Raw genomic sequence first — 21,710 nt, 5'->3', positions numbered from 1 at the left:
TGGGCACCCGGATGGCTCCTTCATTCGCCTGTCTATTCATGACCAAGCTGGAACAGCAAACGTTACATTCAGCGCCCTGTCGCCCATGGATTTGGTGGCATTACATAGATGACATTTTCTTCATCTGGACCTCCACACATTCATTGACCACATCAATTCTTTCAAAGGACCACCAAATTCACTTCTGATTTCTCCAAACGAGAAACCCACTTCCTTGATGTCACAGTCCAGAAAAAGCCTAACGGTATCACCACTACCCTGTACACGAAATCCACAGATACCACTAGTACCTCCACTCATCCAGCTGCCACCCCCGTCACTGCAAAATCTGCATCGCTTACAGTCAAGCCCTCAGACTTCGCCGTGTCTGCTCCGAGGACCATGATTTTTCCTTCCATACCAGGAATTTGCAGAAACATCACTCTACCAGGGACCACGGGGCCAGGACAGTCCAACTGGCAATCAACAAAGTTAGTTCTCTCCCCAGATCTGAAATTCTAAAACCTAAAAGTGACAAGAGACTACCGACAGAATACTGCCTGTGACCACCTTCCATCCCAATCACCCCCTCTCCGCAAAATCCTTTGTGATAATCACCACACTTTACACACTTCTGATCGTCTCCAACAGGCCGTTCCTGATACTCCCCTTCTACCGACGCCCATCGAATCTAAGCAACCTCATCATTCGTGCTGAATTGCCCTCGCTCACTAACAATTCTTCTCCAATACATCATGGCACCTTCAAATGCACCAGCAACATGTGTATTATATGTGTAATACACATTCACGAGGGCGACACTCTCACCAGCAACTCTACCAGACTTTCTCACCAGACCAAGGGCAACATCAAATGCACTACCACTAATGTTGTATGACTCATCACTTGCAGAGTTTGTAGGTTACATTACGTAGGGGAAACCAAGACCATACTCTAGAAAGGATTCTACGGGCACAGATCCACCGTCAACACATCAAAGCTGGACACTCATTTTGGCCGCCATTTCAACCTTCCCAACCACTCCATCACTGACATGATGCTACTGGGCATCGAATCTTTAGGTACCCGTCCTGACTCAGTCCGTACTAGCAGAGAGAAGTTCTGGATGAGACGACTTCGCACTATCCAACCTCATGGTCTGAACATCCAAGAGGGGAACGACTGATTAATCCTTCTAATCCACTTTCCATTTGTGTACACATATAATTTTTCCCCTCAGCTCTTTTAGATTAGTAACATTGTAGTTTCTGCCTCTAGTTTCCTCCCATATCTCATACAAGCTCAGCTTCAATTTTCCTCCATTATTCAGGCTATATAATAATTATATTTGTTTTTTCTCTCCACCCACCTCTTAGATTTACCACTTATTTTCATGTTTACTAAGGTTTATTTCTTAATTACATCCCTCTCATACAGCATCAGCTTGTTTATTTGCTTTTACCCTCTTAGGCAATTTGCTTCCCTTCCATATATACATGTTTGTTTTTCCTTCTACTTCTACTATGTAGTCTTCTGTTTTTCTCACACCCAGCAGATTACAATATTAGTTACACCATATGCACCTATATATTTTTATATACATTGCCTTTGGATATATTTATATACGTTTATACTCACAGTGTCACGGCCCTGTTAAGGAACCAGTAAATAAGAGAAGGAGATCTTAGGACAAGAGATCAAATAATAGACTTTTAAGACTTTGAATTTATTTTAAGTACATTTAATTCAATTACAAACCAGTTCTTTGATGTCACATATCAGTGAAATTCCATTATCAATGAATTACCTATATCAAATTAAACAATGAATTTCTTTTTGGCAAAATTGATCTGAAATGAAATCTAAATAAACCACCCAAACACTCACTCAATCAAGCACATTCATACAAGGGGAAAACCTGAAAAAGTTCAAGGATGGGCCCGATGTCCATGTGGCATGCCAAAACACAAAAGTCCAACGATATCGATGTCACGCATGTGCGATGTCCTGATCCACCGACGCGACGACTCCTCGACGATTCCGTAGCGTCCCACCGGAGACAGCGCCCTCTGACGTCTACGTTGCGTGTATCGGGGAATGTTCGACTGTCCTTCTGACGTCATACTAACAGCAGTTTTAAACCACAAGTAAAACTCTGTTTGAAAGAATAATTCAAATTTTCATCTAGAAATCTCATTTGAAATCCGCTTTGATTTAACGAATGCCCTCTGAGCACAACCACTCGCATTCATACACATACACACCAATCCTATCTCTGATTAGAAAAAAGGAGAATGTTGATAACACGAATGCAATAAAATTCAATTATTCCTTTGTCATAATGGATCATTTTTCACAATATAACATTTCCAAAAAAAGCTATTTAACCATAAACGAGACTTTCTATCATGCTTGTATAAAACGTATTAATAGATGAATGATTCACAACCTCTAAATACACATTATTTTCTGATACGCAATAAATAAAGAGTTCAATGAACGCTTACCACCGCACGTGAGTTTTCCAAGCAAAAAGAAATGTATTCGAACTGAAGTGTAGGTTTAGTTGTGTCATCTTCGACAACAGAAATTAGCAAACACTGGCTTCAAACAAGAAAACATAAACCATCTTGGCTTTCCTTAAGCTTGCTGGCAAGAACTGAAACAGAACATGTCTGAATAAACACAAGAAACGTAATGACGGGTTCCTAACCAACCGCATGTAGCCTTGCCCGATCTAACGTGACGGGTGTGGCTCGTGACCTTTACCCCAAACTCATTTGCCTAATTTATGTTACCACGGGCATGACGGGCAAGCGGTCATAAAGAATAGAGTTCTACAACAGTGATCACCTATTACAGCAGATAGCTCGCTGCAAAGTACTCGCTTTCACAGCTTTACTTAATCAAATCCTTGAAAATTATTCTAGCTCCTTAAGCTAAATTAGGAATATAAATCACAAAAATGTTAATTTTGAATATCCACTTGTGACACACAGATTTATTTTTAAACTTACTTTCTTCTCTTAGTTTGTTTAATGCTCTCTTGTTACCTGTCTGACCCACCTCTCACCAATTCTCTTGTTATTCATCTCTTCCTCATACCCTCTATCACTGTTTTGTTCCAGATCCTGTTTGAAGTTGCCTGCCTCATATATTAATCTCTATTTGCTTGAGGTATTTCTTTGACCTAACTTACACTAACTTCCCTTTGTCTCTGCCTACTCTTTTTCTTTCATCCATTCATTAACCTGATTGGTCATCTATTCTCACTAATGCCCCTTTTGTCTCCTTCTTGCTAGTGTTGCTGTTGAATGTCTGTGGTCTATATTATGGTTGTTCCACTTCATATGTTAGTCGTTTTGCCTCCGACGAAGATTCTGCTAGGATCAAAAGCTTGGCCCCTTTTGACTCTCTAATAAACTCCATTGGCTCTTTTTGTAGATAAGCAGTTTTCAGCAGCTTCTTTTTGCCTTTATTCTTCATTTATTTTGATTATTTATATGTATACGATACTACAACAAGTAACAATAAAATAACTTGAAATCGATTTCCTTTTTTTATTAAAGGAAATAATTACCAAATATAAACAAATCATAAATGATAATGGTCTTACGTCTCTTGAAACCAGTTCTGGCAGTTATTCCAAAAATAGTATCAACATAAAAGTCCAAGTTGGCTGGCTATAATTCCTTAGGTTAAAGTACACAATGATGGCGATGATGAAACCGATGTTGAAGTACGATGAATGATAAGAGTCACTGTAAGAGTTGAAATGTCCATGAAGACGATGTTAATGATGGTTAACTGTGAATTTTAGCAATTGGTTGAGTTCATTAAAACAGGTTGATGATCTCGATGAGAACTGAGAATTCCTCTCTGTCAAAATAACTGCAAACAGTTCATTGATGGTGTGCAAATAATTCCACAGAAGATAAATATTCCAGGTGGAAATAAAGTCTGCTCTGACATAAAGTCTGGCGTAAAACTCTTAGTTCTGAACTGGTATGATGAAGTGATCTGGTATGATATGATGAAGTCCTTGAAGAAACTGCAGCTTATATATCCAAATTTCAACTTTTCTAGAGGCTTTTAGTATTCACTCTTCTTGTAGCTTCTTGTGTTGTTTTTAAAGGACAAGTCCACCCCAACAAAGACTTGATTTGAATAAAAAAGAGAACATCCAACAAGCATAGCACTGAAAATGTCATCAAAATCGGATGTAAAATAAGAAAGTTATGGCATTAATAAAGTTTCACTTCATTTCAAAAAAATAACTGTTATATGCACATCTCGGGCAATATGCAAATAAGGAACTAATGACATCACTCACTCACTGTTTCTTTTGTAACTTATTATATGAAATATGAAATATTTTAATTTTCTTGTCATTGTCATGTGAAATGAAGTTTCATTCCTCCCTGAACACGTGGAATTACATTATTTTAACATCTTGTGTTTTAGGCAAGTAGGTCCTAATCGTAAAATTCGTAAAAATGTAAATATTGTATAATTCAAACAATAAAACATAAAAGAAATAGTGAGTGAGTGACATCATCGACTCTCTAATTTGGATGTAACTGGCTCGTTCATAGAACTATTTTGGTGAAAATAAGCAAAACTTTAAAATGCCATAACTTTCTTATTTTACATCCGATGTTGATGAAATTTTCAGCATTGTGCTTGTCTGATTTTTCTCAATTTAGTCAAATCATTTTTTGGGAGGTAGACTTGACCTTTAAAAATGCACATTCTGCCCATTTCTAGAGCAGTCTAAATTCTAAAACATTCTTGAATGACCTCGGTGATATCAACAATGTTAACAAAATAGCTTAGCCTATTGTTTATTTCCACTGCCAATGCAAGTCTATTTTAAAGCAGTCTGTATTGTCTCTCTTGGGTCATTCCAGAGATAACAAATATTATTCAAATATTTGTGTCCAACAAAGCTGTACTGGAACTTTCTTGATCATTCTATGCTATACATATCTTTAAAGAGGAAATAACTAAATAAATAAATGTAATTGCTCTTACAATTCTTCATATATATATATATATATATATATGTATATATATAATTCATTGGAAACATCTTTTTCTAAGTAAGAAAGATTAGGAATACATCGTTAGCAAGATAATAAGAAAATAAAATGTATATAAACGTTTGCCTTGCAAACGAAATGTGTATCCACTTTTAGATTAGCGCAACCTAGAATACCTAGAAATCTATGCAAAACAGGTTGATATCTGGACAATATTGAGTTTATCAATAAAATTAATTTGTAATTAGCCAGAAACACTTTTCGGGCAAAAATGGTAAAAAAAAATGAATTGATAAAATAAAGTTAATGTTTCTATATGTTGATAATTTTAGGCAAATGTTAGGTACGTTATCACCGCTTGAACAAAATAATAATAATGCAGTTCTTGTACTGTATTGCGCATATCATATCATGTCATATAACGTTCCTATGCGCTTCCAAAGGACCTGAATATTAATATAATATATAAATTAAGCCGGAAGGACATGAATCCGGTAAAGTTATATAACAGTATGCAAGGTTATCTGTTTATTATTTGAAGGTCTTTCTGTCACGTGTCCTCTTCGTTTTAGGAGATCGCAGAGTTTCATAGAACACCAATCTCTCCCGTGAGTAGGTCATGTTCATCAAGTGGAGACGCAGATAAAGTACAAAGGAATCTTTTCTGTTCTATTATGACTAACGTGCTCCTCCTGAGGTCCGGTGACGTGGAGCAAAATCCTGGTCCAAATACCGAGTAAGAAAATTGAAATAATTCATCATTTTCATCATCATCATCACCATCATAATTAGTATTATCATTTATTATCATTACTATATTATTATATTCTACATTAATACAGCCTACTACATTATACCGTTATGAGTACAGTAAGGGACGATCAAAATACTATAAAGTCAATTTTGCCTTACGACGGGGTGTAAGCACAATCGCAGGTTCGCAATATTTTCACGACGGTTTTGATCCAAAACTATATCGACAGAGTATAGTATACCTGTTGGCTATGTGTAGACATGTCTCAATGAACATGATAATTTATCCAGTTTGCATGGCGAGCTATAGTGCATTTTCTTTACAATGTCATATCTGAAAAATGCCAAATCTAACAGTTTTTAAGTAAAATATTTCTATGATTTAACACATTATATAATTTTCCATGAAAAGTAATTGAAAAAAATATCTCTTTGAGCCTCTCTAGTGTCTTTGTTTATGGTATAGCCCTGGCAATCTAACTGAGTTCGAACTCCATCTCCTTGCTGACGGTATGGATCCATCAGACTTCAGGAAGGTTGGACTAGCTCTAGAATTCACTGAGGCTCAACTAAGTCGGTTTGAGAGAGATAGCATTGGCAACATAATGCAAGCTACCTATAAGATGCTGTGTGAATGGCTGAAGACAGTCCCACAAGTTGAAGCGAGGGAGATACTGTCCAACAAGTTAAAAAACATCAATCTTGTACAGTTGGCCGACAGTGTACAGAAAGGTTAATACAACCACCTTCAATACTGCTATGCAAAGAACGGATAGTGACGTCAATTTTGATTAAAAAGATTATAATGATTGCTAAGCTGACAATTACAATAACGATAGGCAATTATGAAAACGATGTAAGTAATGTTAGTATAAGTTTAATATAAAAATAATAATAGCTGGATTTATATAGCGCGTTTTGCCTGCGGATGATCACTTGCTATTATTACCTCGGCATTAGCTCGAGCTACTAGTGGACCGTTGTGGCCCAGTGGATTAGTCTCCGGACTCTGAAACAGAGGGTCGTGGGTTCGAATCCCCGCCATGGCGTAATTTCCTTCAGCACGAAATATATCTACATTGTGCTGCACTCAACCAAGGTGACGTAAATGGGTACCTGGCAGGAATTTATTCCTTGAAACGCAGCGCGCGTAACAGCTGCACTGCTAAAGCCAGGGTAATTATGATGCATATACTGTAGAGCGCTTGAGAGACTTCTGACAGAGTAAGTGTTAAGCGCTATGTAAGCAAGTATAGTTATTATTACTATCACCGGCGACAGTGGGCCGGGGCGAAACAAAAGTGCGCCAAAAGTAATTTTGGGCAATTTCAAATTTTTAATTTTGTCATGCCCAGCTGAAAGATTACACTTTGAAGAATACTTCAGCAAAATATTTCGTTTCGGAATTTGCAGAAAGGTTGTTAATTTCCTACATGTACCTCAAATCGTAAATTTTGACATTTTGCGAAATGTCGTGTATATGACAACCTAGTTGAAAAATAGGCTATTTCATTAGAGGTTTTTCATTTAGGAATCTGAAATGGCTCCCACCTAATCCTGATATATTCCTTTTTCGTGTGAAAGGGTTCAAAGTAGATAAAAGACACCTTTCAGCAGTCAGGGAAACTCCCGGTATTCCGAGATCGTTTGAAAAGTCCCTTTTTCGAGATAGTTGCGTTCATCGAAGCGTGAATCATTACTGAAAACCTTCGCCCTGTGTAGTCTTTCTCGGCTGTTTTCAGACCCTTATGTATGTGTGCGACACACTCGGTAAGAGCGGTGAAAATGTGTACGCGTGTATACAACCATGGAGCTAACAACCGTGCATTGTTCGGTGCTCTCTTTCCCCATCTCCCTTTCCCTCTCTCTCATTTATTGTCAAGCATTTAATTTGATCTTCGTTCATCACTTACCCTTAATCCGGACGTTAAATGTGCCGTAATTAGACCATATTTTTGGATCCACCGTCATGTATATCCGTAATATCCAACTTTCATGTTAATTCCTGAGCATTCATCTAAAGCTTATGATCTGCACAATCCATGATCAATACATTATAATATTATTTCCACTAGTGCCGGCGGAAGTCATGAAAATTATTAAGTCGATATGCAATTTCAAAACATGCCAAATAGGCCTACAGGTCTGTACGTCGTCAAACAATCATTGGCTGGTTGACGAAGCCAACGAATTCGAAAAAGTATACTGTATTCACCTTCAAAACAAATATACTGCAAAGTATTGGGCCGGGGCTAACGGTCACCAAATAAAGTGCATTATAAAAGTCTGCCTGTCAGCTCGATCCATGTCCAAACTTCCCCCAAACGTCCAGCCCAGATGAGTTAAAAGCAATATCATGATGTCATGTCATGTCATTATGATCATGACCATTCTCCATTCGACATAATCCATGCTAGCAGTGAACAGGTGTGAGATCAATGGTTTAGATTATGAACATTATCGATAACTGCATGTCCATTTTCCATTTAGCCCATGATAGCACTAACCGCCGGAGAGCTGGTTAGAGGCTTATACCATGGGAACGAATATATTTTCCAAGTCTTTCTTATCAGATATTATGTAATGCCGTACCCAAAATAACTTTCAGCATGATCATAGAAGGTCCATGGTAGTACCATAGCTCTATGTACACTTTGTACACACACACACACACCACACGTTCGGCTACAACATGCAGCGGAGTATCGCGGCACAAAGGCTGAACGCAGAGACTAACGTCCTCTTACGAGAACTTTTGCTTGCATTTTCCCATCATAAATGTGTCTTCCTTCTTCAATAGCATCTAAGCACCACGGTGGCGAATTCTCTTTTTTCGAATATAGATGAGAAATTTAGTTTTTTTTTAAACATATTTGAAAATAAAAATCCGCCACCGTGGTGCTTTTTTTATATGATTTTTTAGTGAGGGTATGTCAGAAAACCCCATTCACTTTGTACAGGAGAGCTATTCGGTGAGATCCTAAACGATTACGTCATGCGACCACAAATCCCTGTTATTCGAGATTCTGTCGCTCTCGCAAAAGCGGTAGTTTCCTTGACTGTTCAGGGGGTTTATAGGATGATTATTCCTCAAAATAGGCTGAAAATCCATGTTTTTTTTGCATTTACATTAGAAACGTTTAGATTTCCGCAAATTTCCATCTAAATTCTATAAGCATCATTTTTTCCGATGTCCAAGCTTTAAGTCGATACCAAATTTAGCTGCCCGTTTTTGCCCGTTTTCATGCTAGAGCCGATTTAACTTGAGACAACACCCCCAAAACCTGTTCAAAAACGGTCATTTTTATACCGAGCAGTCATCGTAGCGCACCGTATGGGTATATATTACCGTTCGTTTTTGCACGGCGAGGATGATTCCCTTCCATTCCATTAAAATTACATGAATTCCGGGCATAATGTAAACAAAATAAAAGTTGCTAACGCAAATAAGGGCTAAACCAACAATTAATCCAGAGATAAAACTTACTTGTAGAATAATTTCAGTCAAAAACCCTCCTCATCTACATTTGTGGTGTTATATACTCTGCGTTTTACACAAGTCAACACAGCCTGATAAAGCACGGTTAATATTTTTCAGATTAAAAAAAATCGAATTAATGATCATTTTGATGCCATGAAATTATTTTCTGCATCTCATACACACTTTTATGCATGTGAGAAGCATAAACCAACATTCACTCTGGTTAATCTTAAAGTAGCATATAACACAAAGTTTATATGCTACACATTGTATAACGTAATTTGTCTTTTCACAGATAGGTTTAAAGTAGCCAATCAAAATTTGGTATCAAGGTAACGTCATATCGGCTTTAAATTATGTTCAGTTGATTCTACGCCCAAAATTACCCACAATCAACATGTTAAAGTGAAAATCTAACAGGGAATATACCTTTGGCGCACTTTCAACTCATTCTGGCCCACTGTGCGGCGCTCAGGGCATTCAATGAATTAATCCTGCCGGGTACCCATTCACATCACCTGAGTCGAGTGCAGCACAGTATGGATGCATATCTTGCTGAAGGAAAACAAATACGATGAGATTGATGAGCATGATGATGATACGAATAAACTTATTAATCAGTTCATTCATATCAAAATCTCACTAATGATTACAAGACACCGAAATTGTTCTTCAATCTGACTCATAAGGTGCGAATATAAAAAAACGAAACTTAAAAAAGTACATAAAATTTCAAAAGATATTACATAAAAATTAGATGAAAATATAAAAATGGCATAAAACAAGAACTTCATGTCCTTGAGTATAACTCATACAGGAAGGCATTTCTTTGTAATTGAGATATTTCATTTAAATTTCATTACAGGTAAGGCCGGAGATCACATACCATCAATGACGGAAGATGAATTCCAACGGGTCATCATAGAGGTCAAGAAATATTCTGCCATTCACCACTGTCAAATTCAAGCCGATCCACTGAACAGCGACCTTCTACTTAAATTTAATCGGATTTTCACAAATCTGACTTTGATGGAAGAAGATAAGGGAACAAAGCATAAGACACCGTTACTCTACAAAGACCTACTCAAGACCAAGGTAAACGGGGTCTTTCCTCAACGGCTGCTGGTTGAAGGTGAAGGTGGTGTAGGGAAGACAACTCTCTGTGCAAAAATCGTTTGGGACTGGATTCATGGAGCAAGTTACCAAGATTTCAAACTTGTACTTCTCGTCCTCCTTCGTGAAGTTAAGGATAAGACAATTGGAGAGATTATAAAGTCCTACCTCCCAGATGACAATAAGGTTACAGCCATGCAGCTAAACATGTATGTCTTTTCCCATCAGAAAGACATCCTTCTCGCTCTGGACGGCTTTGATGAGTTTGCTGGCGATCTGGATAGCTATTACCAAATCGCCCTAATCATCCTGAATCGGCTTTTCAAGTCAGGGAAAGTACTAATTACATCAAGACGATGGAGATCAGATGAGATACGGAAAATTACAGAGCTTAGAAAGCTGTATGCTTTCATTGCCGTGGAAGGTTTCTCTGATGAGAATCTCTCTTCCTACGTCACCAAGTTCTTCCATCCTGACACAATTTCGGCTGAAGATTTGAATCGATTTATATCAAATAACGATGTGATCAGAGAGAACATGGCTCCATACCCCATATACACAGCTATGATGTGTATCATGTGGAAAGAATTCGATGGAGCTCGTCGCATAGCAATGTCGAAATTACAAACATTTTCCCAGCTCATTAACGAGATGGTCCAATTCTTGGTCGATCATTATCTCTCAAAGCTCGGTCTGTCCGCAAGAGACGAGGAATGGCATATACAGCGTGCAGAAATACTTCTCCATCTATCCCACATCGGTGGTCTTGCGTTCCAGGGGCTCAAGGAAAGGCGATTGGTGTTCACTGAACAAGAGTTCAAGAGCTGGCCCGGGTGTGTCACAATAGGTTGTCAAGTTGGAGTACTCACTAAACAAGCACCGATCCTTCAGAGGAGAAGCAGAATGTGTCACGCACATTCCGCAGACTCATCTGTGCAGTTTCCCCATAAGCTGTTTCAGGAGTATCTATCAGGAATGTATCTTGCATCTCTTCACAGCTCAAACAAAAGCAAATACCATAGGTCGATGAAGGATATAATCGAAAAAGCAAGTGAATTCCGTGAGCTTCTGTACTTCACCTCGGCTCAACAGAAGGAGGTTGGATTGGATATCATAACTCGTCTCAAAGCATCAACGTCAACACGATCAATGAGATATGGAGATAACGATGATGACTTCATCGTTGATGTAGCATATGAGAGTCAAGACCAAACAGTGTCCAAAACTGTGGCAAATCATTTATCGACTTCATCCAGCAAAACGCTTACGATCGGGAAGGAGATGCAGGGACACACGGTATCAGGACATATCTTCATCATGAATTATCGTAAAGTGGTAAATAATTTCAACAAAAAGTACACACCCTCTTAATTCGAAGATATAATTTGTAAAAGCTTAGATATTATGTTTGTATTATTTTATTTCTATTTTCTACGCGCAATATTCAAAACAAACGAGACCAAAGAGTCCTGCCCCCTCAAAAATATGAAACATTCACGGTACATCACTCGGCCCAATTTCCCTGTTATTTATTTTTATATCTGTCACAAAATACACCCCTTGTCAACGAAATCAAATGACGCAAAAAGAATAATGTAATTTCAAATATTTGATAGCATAAGATAACTATTTAAATACAAACTAAACGTAGGAGGGGTAAAGGTAATACAAAAAGTGTATGTACATGTATTTTGTTTTGTTGTTAAACGTACAAGAGTAAAGCCTTGGGTATGCAGATATGACTCAAATGTAATCAGGGGCGGATCCAGCTTTCGCCAATGGGAGGGGGGGGGGGAGATTTACCCATATTTTCCCCGATTTTTATTTGTTTCTTTGAAGGGGTAGTCCTAACAGTAACTTGTTGGCTTTATTCTCACAAAACATAAATAAAGAATAATCTCACATAAACTCCTCAAAAAAGTTTGGAAATCTGACTTTCATCGATAGTCCCTCCTCGTTTTTAGTAAATATCGATATCTAAAAATACATTATTATTATCATTAAAATGATACCCTACATGATATGATTATGGTTCACATGGAGGTGCAGTGCCGAAATGTGGGGCAAGGTGTAAATTTAAACCTAACTGAATAGTACGAGCGCGAAGCGCGAGCAAATTTTTAAAGGAAATTTTATGTATTTTGTCCTGACAATTCAATATTTTGAGCAACGATTGTGATCGTGAACAAGATGTGTATGTACCTAAATAATCACTGCGAGCACGAATCGCGAGCGGAAATTTCTGATATCCGCTCCAGAAGCGGATCTAGAGGAGGGGAGGGGGGTTGCAGCCCCCCCCCCCAAAAAAAAGAATCCGGGGACCATTTTTAAAAATCTTATCTATTTTGTAAACTTGCAATTTTATTTTAATTCTATGTATTTATTTATTATTCATGTTTTATTTATAACAAATGATAAAATGAGGTGGAGGGTAGTTCGGTTCAGTTATAAAACTGCTTTACAACGAATTGTAAAGCAGTTATTTATTATTATTATTTCTTTTGGGGGAGGGGGGTTGGGTGGGCAAATGTCACAGAGTCCCTTGCCCCCCCCCCATCAGCTTTTTTGAGGACACGGGCCACCGCCGAAGTGAAAAGCTAGGCCAGCATTGCCTGTTCTCATCCCCAAAATCCCCACATTAAAAAAAAAATTGTGCAGATTTGTACAAAAACATCCAATTCGTCTCTTCTGCCAGTTCATCATATTATACTGAGATTTGCCAGTGAGTATCAGTGACAATCTGTTCATAACAAAAGTATAAGGCTAACAGTGTTTATTCCACGGTCCCCAATTCTTTGTATCTGTGTTGTTAACTGGCCTTACATTGCAGGAAAATGCAACTGAATTTGACAAATTTTCATGGGTGTTAATTTGGCAACGACCTCTATACCAAAAATAGTGGTGTTTTAGATGCAAGAAAACGCCATTTTCACACACAGATTTTCAAAAATTTGCCCTATTCTGGGAGGGGGGACACCCTCTCTCCCACACCCTCCCCCTCGCTCGCTCCGCTCGCTTGGACTCGGTCGCTACACTCCCTCGCATGCCACCCAACCACCCTTTATAAAAAGCTGGATCCGCACCTGCGCTCTGGCCTAATGGGAAAACTTACCTACTACTGTTTGCAGTTACCATTTAAAGCGATACATATTTCAACAATCAAATAATGCGAGCGCGAGCTGAAAATTTATGACTTTTCGACCTAAAAATTTGACATTCTCAGCACTTTTGTCATCACAAACAGGATAGGTGTACAAATACACATTTAGAATTAGACCTAAACATGTGACACACTATTCAGGTTTCGTAAATCACAAAATGATGACTAATCTTCCTTCATTAATAATGCAAGCGCAGTGCGAGAAGAAAATTTTTGATATTCTGATGTGAAACTGGATAATTCAAGCACATTTTGATTAATGAACAATGCTTTTGAGATTTAGACCTAGAATCTGGGAATTCGAAATTCCTTTATTATGAAAAGCAATAATGCGCGAGCACGAGCTGAAAAAACCCATTATGGCGATCTGAAAAGGGTCAATCTAAACACTATTTCAAGCATCGTAGGAAATTGAAGTGAAGTGAATATGTATCGTACTTCACAAATGATGCAGGCACGAATCGCGAGCCAATTTTATTCAAACTATTTCTTAGACCAAGCACATGGGGAAATTGCAAGTATATTATTTTTTTTCATCATATGAGAATCACCATTTTCCTATTCCTCTTCCTAAGCGCAAGATGAAACTTGTCGATATTGATGTTCAATTCTGAAAAAAGACAATTTTATTATTAGGAATTAATGAAACTGTTGCCTTATTTATCAATCTAATATTAATGAGAGCTAGAAATCTGTTGATATTAAGGCCTGAAAACCGGAAATTTTTAGGCATTTTTGAAATATTGTTTTACGGCCTACTAGTGCGCATATGGTAATCCTCAAGCAAATCGGCTGTTGATGGAATGCAGGATATCCATGTGCAGGAGAATGTCTTGATGCACGTGTAGTTGCGGTAGCGTAGTTTGCTTACAACTGTGGGGATCGGGCCTGCTGTTACGAGGCCGTAAATTAAACATGGATATTCATTCATTCATTCATTCGTTTATTTCCATTTTCAACAATTACAGTTTCTTCTGTACATGTTGACATATATAGATAACAAAACATATTTCAAATATTCCTGTACAAAAAATTATATTCAAGATTATTACAAATCAGGTTGTAAATGGAGGAGGCTGCTAAAAAGCGGAGCTTGTAGAGTGCAGGCTCCTAATAAATATTCTTGCAGTTGTTTAGCATATAAAAATAAAATAACAACTTATAAAAAAATAAAATAACAACTTGATATGCTACCTCCTTTTTACTTTTTTCTGTTCAAAGCTTTTCTCTCAAGTAAAAAGGACATTTTTTTTGGGGGGGGGGGGGGGGTCCAAACAATACATTACTTTGTGAACAAATCACAAATAACTCAAATATTCATGAGGAGAATAAATTCTAGGGTTATCACCAAAAGTGATTACAATTGAGAAAACTTGGTGTAATCTTATTTTTTCTGAAATATTTGGTAGACCTTTTGCGTTGTAATATTGACAGATAAATTGAAAAACATAAAAATATTTTTACTCTCAATATGATCAATACAACTTAATCAACAGTGAACATGATATAATTAATGGCCCCTTTGGATGATCAACATTATCAGATTGTGAGTAAATATTCTTGCTAGACTGGGAACTTAAACATTGTCCAAAATAAAACACACCATCCCGTCAAGACAAAGAGTTACGGATGCTCTAATTTGAATCATTTAGGTGTTGCTATGTGTGTCAAGCAAATAGTGGAGAGTAGTTACTGACTGTGAATGGATTTAGTATTTAGGGATTGCTATTTTTGTACTTTCATAAAAAAGACGAGGTTAATAACAGATGAGTGAAGAAATAAATCAAAATTTTCTTGCAATGAGGGCCCGTGTCCCTTTTTATGCAAATAGGCCCCAAATCTAGGGATAATGAAAATAATAAAATACTAGTAGTCAACAAATTAGGTTCTTTGCTAGGTTGTCAAAATTTGCGTTTAACGTTTCCTATTGAGTGACTTAATCAGAAGAACTGGGAAATACACGAAAAAAATCCTTGTTTGACTACATGTCATACATTTGATTTAGGATATTAGTTAAAGAAAGTATTAATCATCTGAGGTTATTATGTTTAAGGGTTTTTTTTAATGGTAAAGTTAAATGACTGCGTCGTTATATTGAACATATGAAGAATATTTGTTTTTGTTTTTCAAGCATGCCTGGGGGGTGTTTCACAAAGATTTAAGTATGACTTAGAGTCGCACTTAAATGTCTAGTTGCGCGCAGTATAAAAGGCATGACAGCATTGGTCAGATCATGCCAAGAGGACGCGCACTACTGCGTATTGATCAATAAGATTGCGCGTTGCATATCATGTACGCGTCGACATTTAAGTGGGACCTAAGTCATACTTAAATCTTTGTGAAACACCCCCCTGGAAGTAATTGTCTATTCGTTAATGTATGAGAAGAACCAGTGTTGGGAAAAACACTGACTAACCCAAATAATATCAGAACATCGTGGAGTTCTTAGATTTTGATCTTAATTCTAGAGTGTTGGTAAACTCAGTCATGAAATAGTAATTGTGAAGCGTATCCGTTGACATAATATGACGAAGCAAACCTTTCAATTCTAATATTATTATCACCATTATTATTTTTATTATTCGGCCTTTCTGGCCACTTTCATTTTGGTGTATATTTCATTCACATTGGTTTGGTATATATTTATGAATGACAAAAAATACCGAATTATATAGATTGGACGATATATGATATTAAACTATCAGATGAAACTGATTTTTGGTTGTCTCTACATACTATGGATTGATCTTTTTCTCATAAATACTGTGCATACTAGGAAAATCTTGAAATTAAAAAGCCGTGTGGACGGACTGCTTCAGAGGACCTAGCTGAATTCATGTGCTCCTCAAACACCCTGAGCTCTGTGACGATCCGTATGCCTGACTACCCACATGACCTAGAGGATGCACACATGCATGATGTGTTCTACTCTGTGCTTGCTCGGAACGCCACTGATACAAAGGTACGTTTAACAATGATTTTTTTTCCATATAACAAATTCGTATAATATAATGTAAATTAAAGTCATTTTTGTAATGAATATGTTTTGGTAATATATAATTACATATCATGACCAGGAATGGTGGTAATCATAACTGCGTCTATCTGCATGACATAAATGGAGAACATTACTGATGAATGTTGATCGCTATTTACTATCAAAAATATTACAATCCTCTCGCTCAGGCTACTAATATAAAGATATTTCGGGGATTTTACGTTATTCCACATTCATTTCCCCCTTACTTTCTCCCTTCTCCCTCCGTTTCCCTCTATACACATAATATGATTAATTTCGCTTCTTTCCTCGTCTCTGCCCCTCCCTGGCTTTATTCTCGCTTTTTTTTCTTGTGCAGTTCTTATTTTGTGTGCTTAATTTTACTTGATGTGTTTTGTCCGCTGTTGTATGATTTGTTAAATTCCCGGTCTGGCATCATGCTGTCATTCTTTTATTTATTTTGTAGTTTTCTTTATATATCTTGTCTTTGAAACGTTCTGTTGTTTTGTTTGTGTGACGTTTTGTTCATTGTTGGCCTTTTCATGTGTAGAAGTCAAATCATGTTGATATCCACCCCCATTTTTGTCTCACCTGCATAGCAGAGTGAGACTATAAGCGCCGCCTTTCCGGCGGCGGCGGCGTCAACATGAAATCATAACCTGAGGTTAAGTTTTTGAAATGAAATCATAACTTAAAAAGTATATGGACCTAGTTCATGAAACTTGGCCTTACGGTTAATCAAGTACATGTGTATTACTGAACATCCTCTTAAAGTTTCATGTCACATGACCAAAGTCAAAGGTCATTTATGGTCAATGAACTTAGACCATGTTGGAGGAATCAACATCGAAATTTTAACCTGAGGTTAAGTTTTTGAACTGTCATCATATCTTATAAAATATATGGACCTAGTTCATGAAACTTGGATATAAGTTAATCAATTATCACTGAACATCCTGCGTGAGTTTTATCTCACATGACCAAGGTCAAAGGTCATTTAGGGTCAATGAACTTTGGCCGAATTGGGGGTATCTGTTGAATTCCAATCATAACTTTGAAAGTTTATAGACCTAGTTCATGAAACTTGGACATAAGATTAATAAATTATCACTAAACATCTTACGTGAGTTTCGGGTCTCATGATTGAGGTCAAAGGTCATTAAGGGTCAATTAACTTAGGCCGAATTGGGGGTATCTGTTGAATTACCATCATAACTTTGAAAGTTTATTGGTCTAGTTCGTTAAACTGATATATTATACCCTGAATCTTCCACAATAAATAATCGGTACAAATCTCTTTAAGCAAATGACGATATAACTGTCAAAACGTTTTTCCGCCTGAGTAAGCACTACTTACTTTGAAAAAAATTCGTAAAAACGGTATGCACAGAACTTTGAAATGATTATATGAATACGAGTAGACGATAATCATGAAGAACACATGGAGTTTAGTTAGGTAGATTGTTTGAAGATATATCTTTAGTGTTAACGTGTTTCCTTGCCCAAACACTTCATAGAGCGCAATTGCGCCCCAAGCCCAAAATACCAAGGCCATCATGTTGATCTGATTTATACAGAGCTGTGATGCACATGGAATGACTTAAGCTAGATTTATGCGTTAGCTATTGTCAAGCTTGTGGAAAGTGTAAAATAAATTTTAACCCTCCCCCCTCTTTTAGAAAAAAAGCTTGGGAAAAATGTTTTGGTGTCAGAGATAAACTTTTGAGTTATGTCCTCAGATTCGACTGACACAAAAATGTAAAGGTTGTGCTTACTTAGGATTAAAATTGGGTGGCTAAAGCCGTTACAAAATGATTAAATGTTTATGTTTTATCTCAATTGGCTAACAATTCCAAATACAGAGGAGTTTGATTTCGCCTTATTTCCTTGACAGCATGCATTTCTGCACAAACAGGTTTCTGCGAGTTTTTGAAAAATGGACAGTGCTTACTGAGATGTAATATTCTGTCAAAATGTTTACTTTCATTTGATAGATAAAACCCAAACTCAAAAAGTATGTGGAAAAAAAATATCCCTAAGATGTATAGTTTTCATTTCAATTCTCAGGACTTTTTCAAAGTGTAAACATTTCATTGATACGCACTGTAGAGGGCGTCAAATACCTGAAAGTCTAATTTATATCCAGCCTTACAAACTGTATGCAACAATTATTGGAAGAATCAATCAGATTAATTTCGATGAAAGAGCTTAATGGATCAGATATAAAAGAATGAAGTAAATATTCTCAACACTTTTTACATTGTAAAAAAAAACAATTGCTGGAGTCATGATAGAAAAGCCTTAAACAAATTAAACCCAAAAATTTAACATTTTTTTCTACGACTTCAAATGAAATCAAAATAATCAAACGCATTAAATTGATGAATGTTCGGTGTATTTTCCGAATATTTTAAATGGTAATTTTAGTTTCGAAAGGTCTGTATTCATATCAACTTTAAACGCGCTACTTCGTATACAATCAACTGTTTAATATCCCCTTATATATAAATGAGGAAAAAAGGTTTCTGGCATATCTATATATTTTCTTCCCATATCTTTAGGGTAAAGAATCAAGTGGCATACTTCTTTGATGAGGAAAAACAAACAAATCTTTAAGATGTTGAAATCCAGAATGTATCCGTAGACAAAATAATGTAGAAAATAAAAATCAGTAATAAAACTTCGCCCATGCAGCACATTTTTCGATAAAACATGTTACATTTCGTCTCTGGATACCATTTCTATTTTACTTTAATTGTTTATTGAAACGAACCCAAAATGTAGGAACCGTTTGTCATAATCTTCATTTATAAGGACATGAAATATCAAAGATTTTTGCTCGCGCTTCGCGCTCGCTTTATATATAAAATCACGTGAGATGTACCTTATATTGTTTATAGCAATATAAACTAACATATACTTAAATCTTCAGTCTTTAGTTAGGACTACCCCCTGAAAAACTAACAAAAAAAGCCAGATTGTAGCGGCCAATCGAGAAAAATGTTGATCAAAATATTTTTCGGCCCCCCCCCTCCCCTATTGGCGAAAGCTGGATCCGCCCCTGTCCCTTTTCCTGTGTTGAAATGTGTGCATATATGTGCCCCTCTGATATTGTTTTATCAAACAAGGACAATTCAAACAATGACAAACGTGTCCCTCTAGTAATGTGCATTATGCTTTAATACTTCAATGAAATAGTAAACTATGAACATGGAAGTACCATTCGAATTGTTTCATCAAATCTGTTTGGAGTCTGTCTCTTTTTGGGTTTAAAAAGCAATTTGAACATGTTTGTACGTTCAAATGAAATCGACATTTATTGACATGAAAACAAACTGACCGATTAGGGTAACCTGTTTAATCGGATCCTTCATTGTCGTCGTACTTAGCGCTGAATGCAATAAATAGATAGAGCAAACTCAGACAAAGAGCACAATTTGAGTATATAACCAGACCGGGAATGACGAAGCCTGCATTATATTTGATGAAACAGTTTGAGGCATGTCTTCAATGAATATGCAATAAACATGACGCGTATGCTCATGTCAAACCCTCACTTAGCATTTTTTGTTGTTTGAAATTACGTTTTGAAAATAATGTCAACCGCGAAAGGACAATTGTTTTTTTAACAGCACTTCAGTAATCGTGAAATGAATATTATTGCAACTACTTTTGTTACAAGGGAGACATATACAACATCAACGTGCTTTTGTTTTTTTTTAATCTTTTCCACTACCTTTTTTCATCTTTCTGGCCCAATCCTCTCTTTGTATCTTCTTTTAATTAGCCTTTTCCCTTACTCACCTTTTCTCTGTCTGCCTCTCTTTGCCGTCTCTATCGTTTCCCATCTCTTCTTTTCTTTTACTTTCCATTTATGTACAATGTGCCTCTTTGTATTGGTTGTACAACATTTTTGCGTATTTAACATGTAAATGTTGAATCCAAAGATGATTTTTTCCCCAACAATTCATTTCATTGTATTTTGATATGAAGTACTAGTAATTGTATTCAAATTATATCATTTCATGTTTGTACTGTAAGTATTATTCTGTCATTGTAGATTGGACACAGGTTTATTTTTAATTCCGCCTTTGGCTGCGAGGCATGTTTTAATAAACCATTTTGCATTTAATTGAATTGAATCCACATGTTTCAATTTTGAATTGAATGGATATCATGTTATGTCGAAGGAAAGCTGGGAACTGAAGTCATCAGCACAACTATTGCATACTGCATTCATGACAGCGCGCTTTTGACCGTTTTCACAAAATAAAGCTTAATTATGAATTTCAACCATATTTCTTTTTATTAATAAGATACAAAGGGCAAATTCACAGCCTTCGATCACATAAGCAAATACAGCATGAATAAAACAACAATTTTCCTTTTATTCATAGCTGTTAGAGGCTTTAGAGCAAATTGCTGTGATTTTCATTACATTACATTACGTGAACGTACAAGAGTTATTTCCAATGATTCGATGATCTATATCGAATGTAGAATAGATTTCAATGTTTTAGTCAGGCCCTTGTTTGATGATGTATTATCGTTTCCTCATTATGTCACTATTATTCCAGATTGAGTGTCTTGACATCAATTACATTGATCTCAGTCAACGTCAGTCTGCATCACGTGATCTGGCTCAGTTTATTTGTAAGATGCCTCATCTCAGGGAACTTCATCTCGGTGGTGCATACAGAAACATCGGTCCCTCGTTTCATGACGAGTTCTATTCAACGTTGTCATCATTAGCATCGTCTGCAAAGGTATCTTTTTATATTTTTTTATTTTCGTTCTCTTCAAGTTTCATAGCATTTTTCTCCAGTTGATGCAGTATAAGGTGATGAGAATTTTCACTTTTTAAAACTGAATTTTGTCTAATGTTATATACCAGAGGAATGATATATCATTATGGTTTGAACATTGTGTATAGGCATAAAGTGTTTGGCCCAATTTGTATTATTTTATTATTCTGTGGAACATTTTTAACCATTACCTTGATTTACTTTTAAAGTTATATTATAATCCGTTAGTTATTCCAGGAAACCGAGATAAGCAGACTCTGCTTCAAATTGAATTTCATTTTCTTTTATGTCCTTTATATTTTACTTAAGTTTGTATTGTATTTTATGTTTGAATTGAAAGAGAAGCAGAACGAATTCAGTCAATCTATCATGATATTCT

At 36.5% G+C, this 21,710-nt stretch overlaps 1 protein-coding gene across 1 annotated transcript in view; it reads left to right on the top strand.

Annotated features, from left to right (window-relative positions):
- LOC121414368 overlaps nt 1-21,710 on the top strand; it is an 82,596-nt gene that overhangs the window by 32,076 nt on the left and 28,810 nt on the right. The window contains exons 3-7 of the mRNA XM_041607521.1: nt 5,594-5,757; nt 6,241-6,506; nt 10,121-11,703; nt 16,305-16,490; nt 21,104-21,292. Of these exons, the coding sequence (XP_041463455.1) occupies nt 5,594-5,757; nt 6,241-6,506; nt 10,121-11,703; nt 16,305-16,490; nt 21,104-21,292 (2,388 nt within the window). The remainder of the gene's footprint in view (nt 1-5,593; nt 5,758-6,240; nt 6,507-10,120; nt 11,704-16,304; nt 16,491-21,103; nt 21,293-21,710) is intronic.

Source organism: Lytechinus variegatus, chromosome 4 (genome assembly GCF_018143015.1).
Source record: "Lytechinus variegatus isolate NC3 chromosome 4, Lvar_3.0, whole genome shotgun sequence".
Taxonomy (NCBI): Eukaryota; Metazoa; Echinodermata; class Echinoidea; order Temnopleuroida; family Toxopneustidae; genus Lytechinus; species Lytechinus variegatus.
This window is presented reverse-complemented; position numbering and strand designations above follow the sequence as displayed.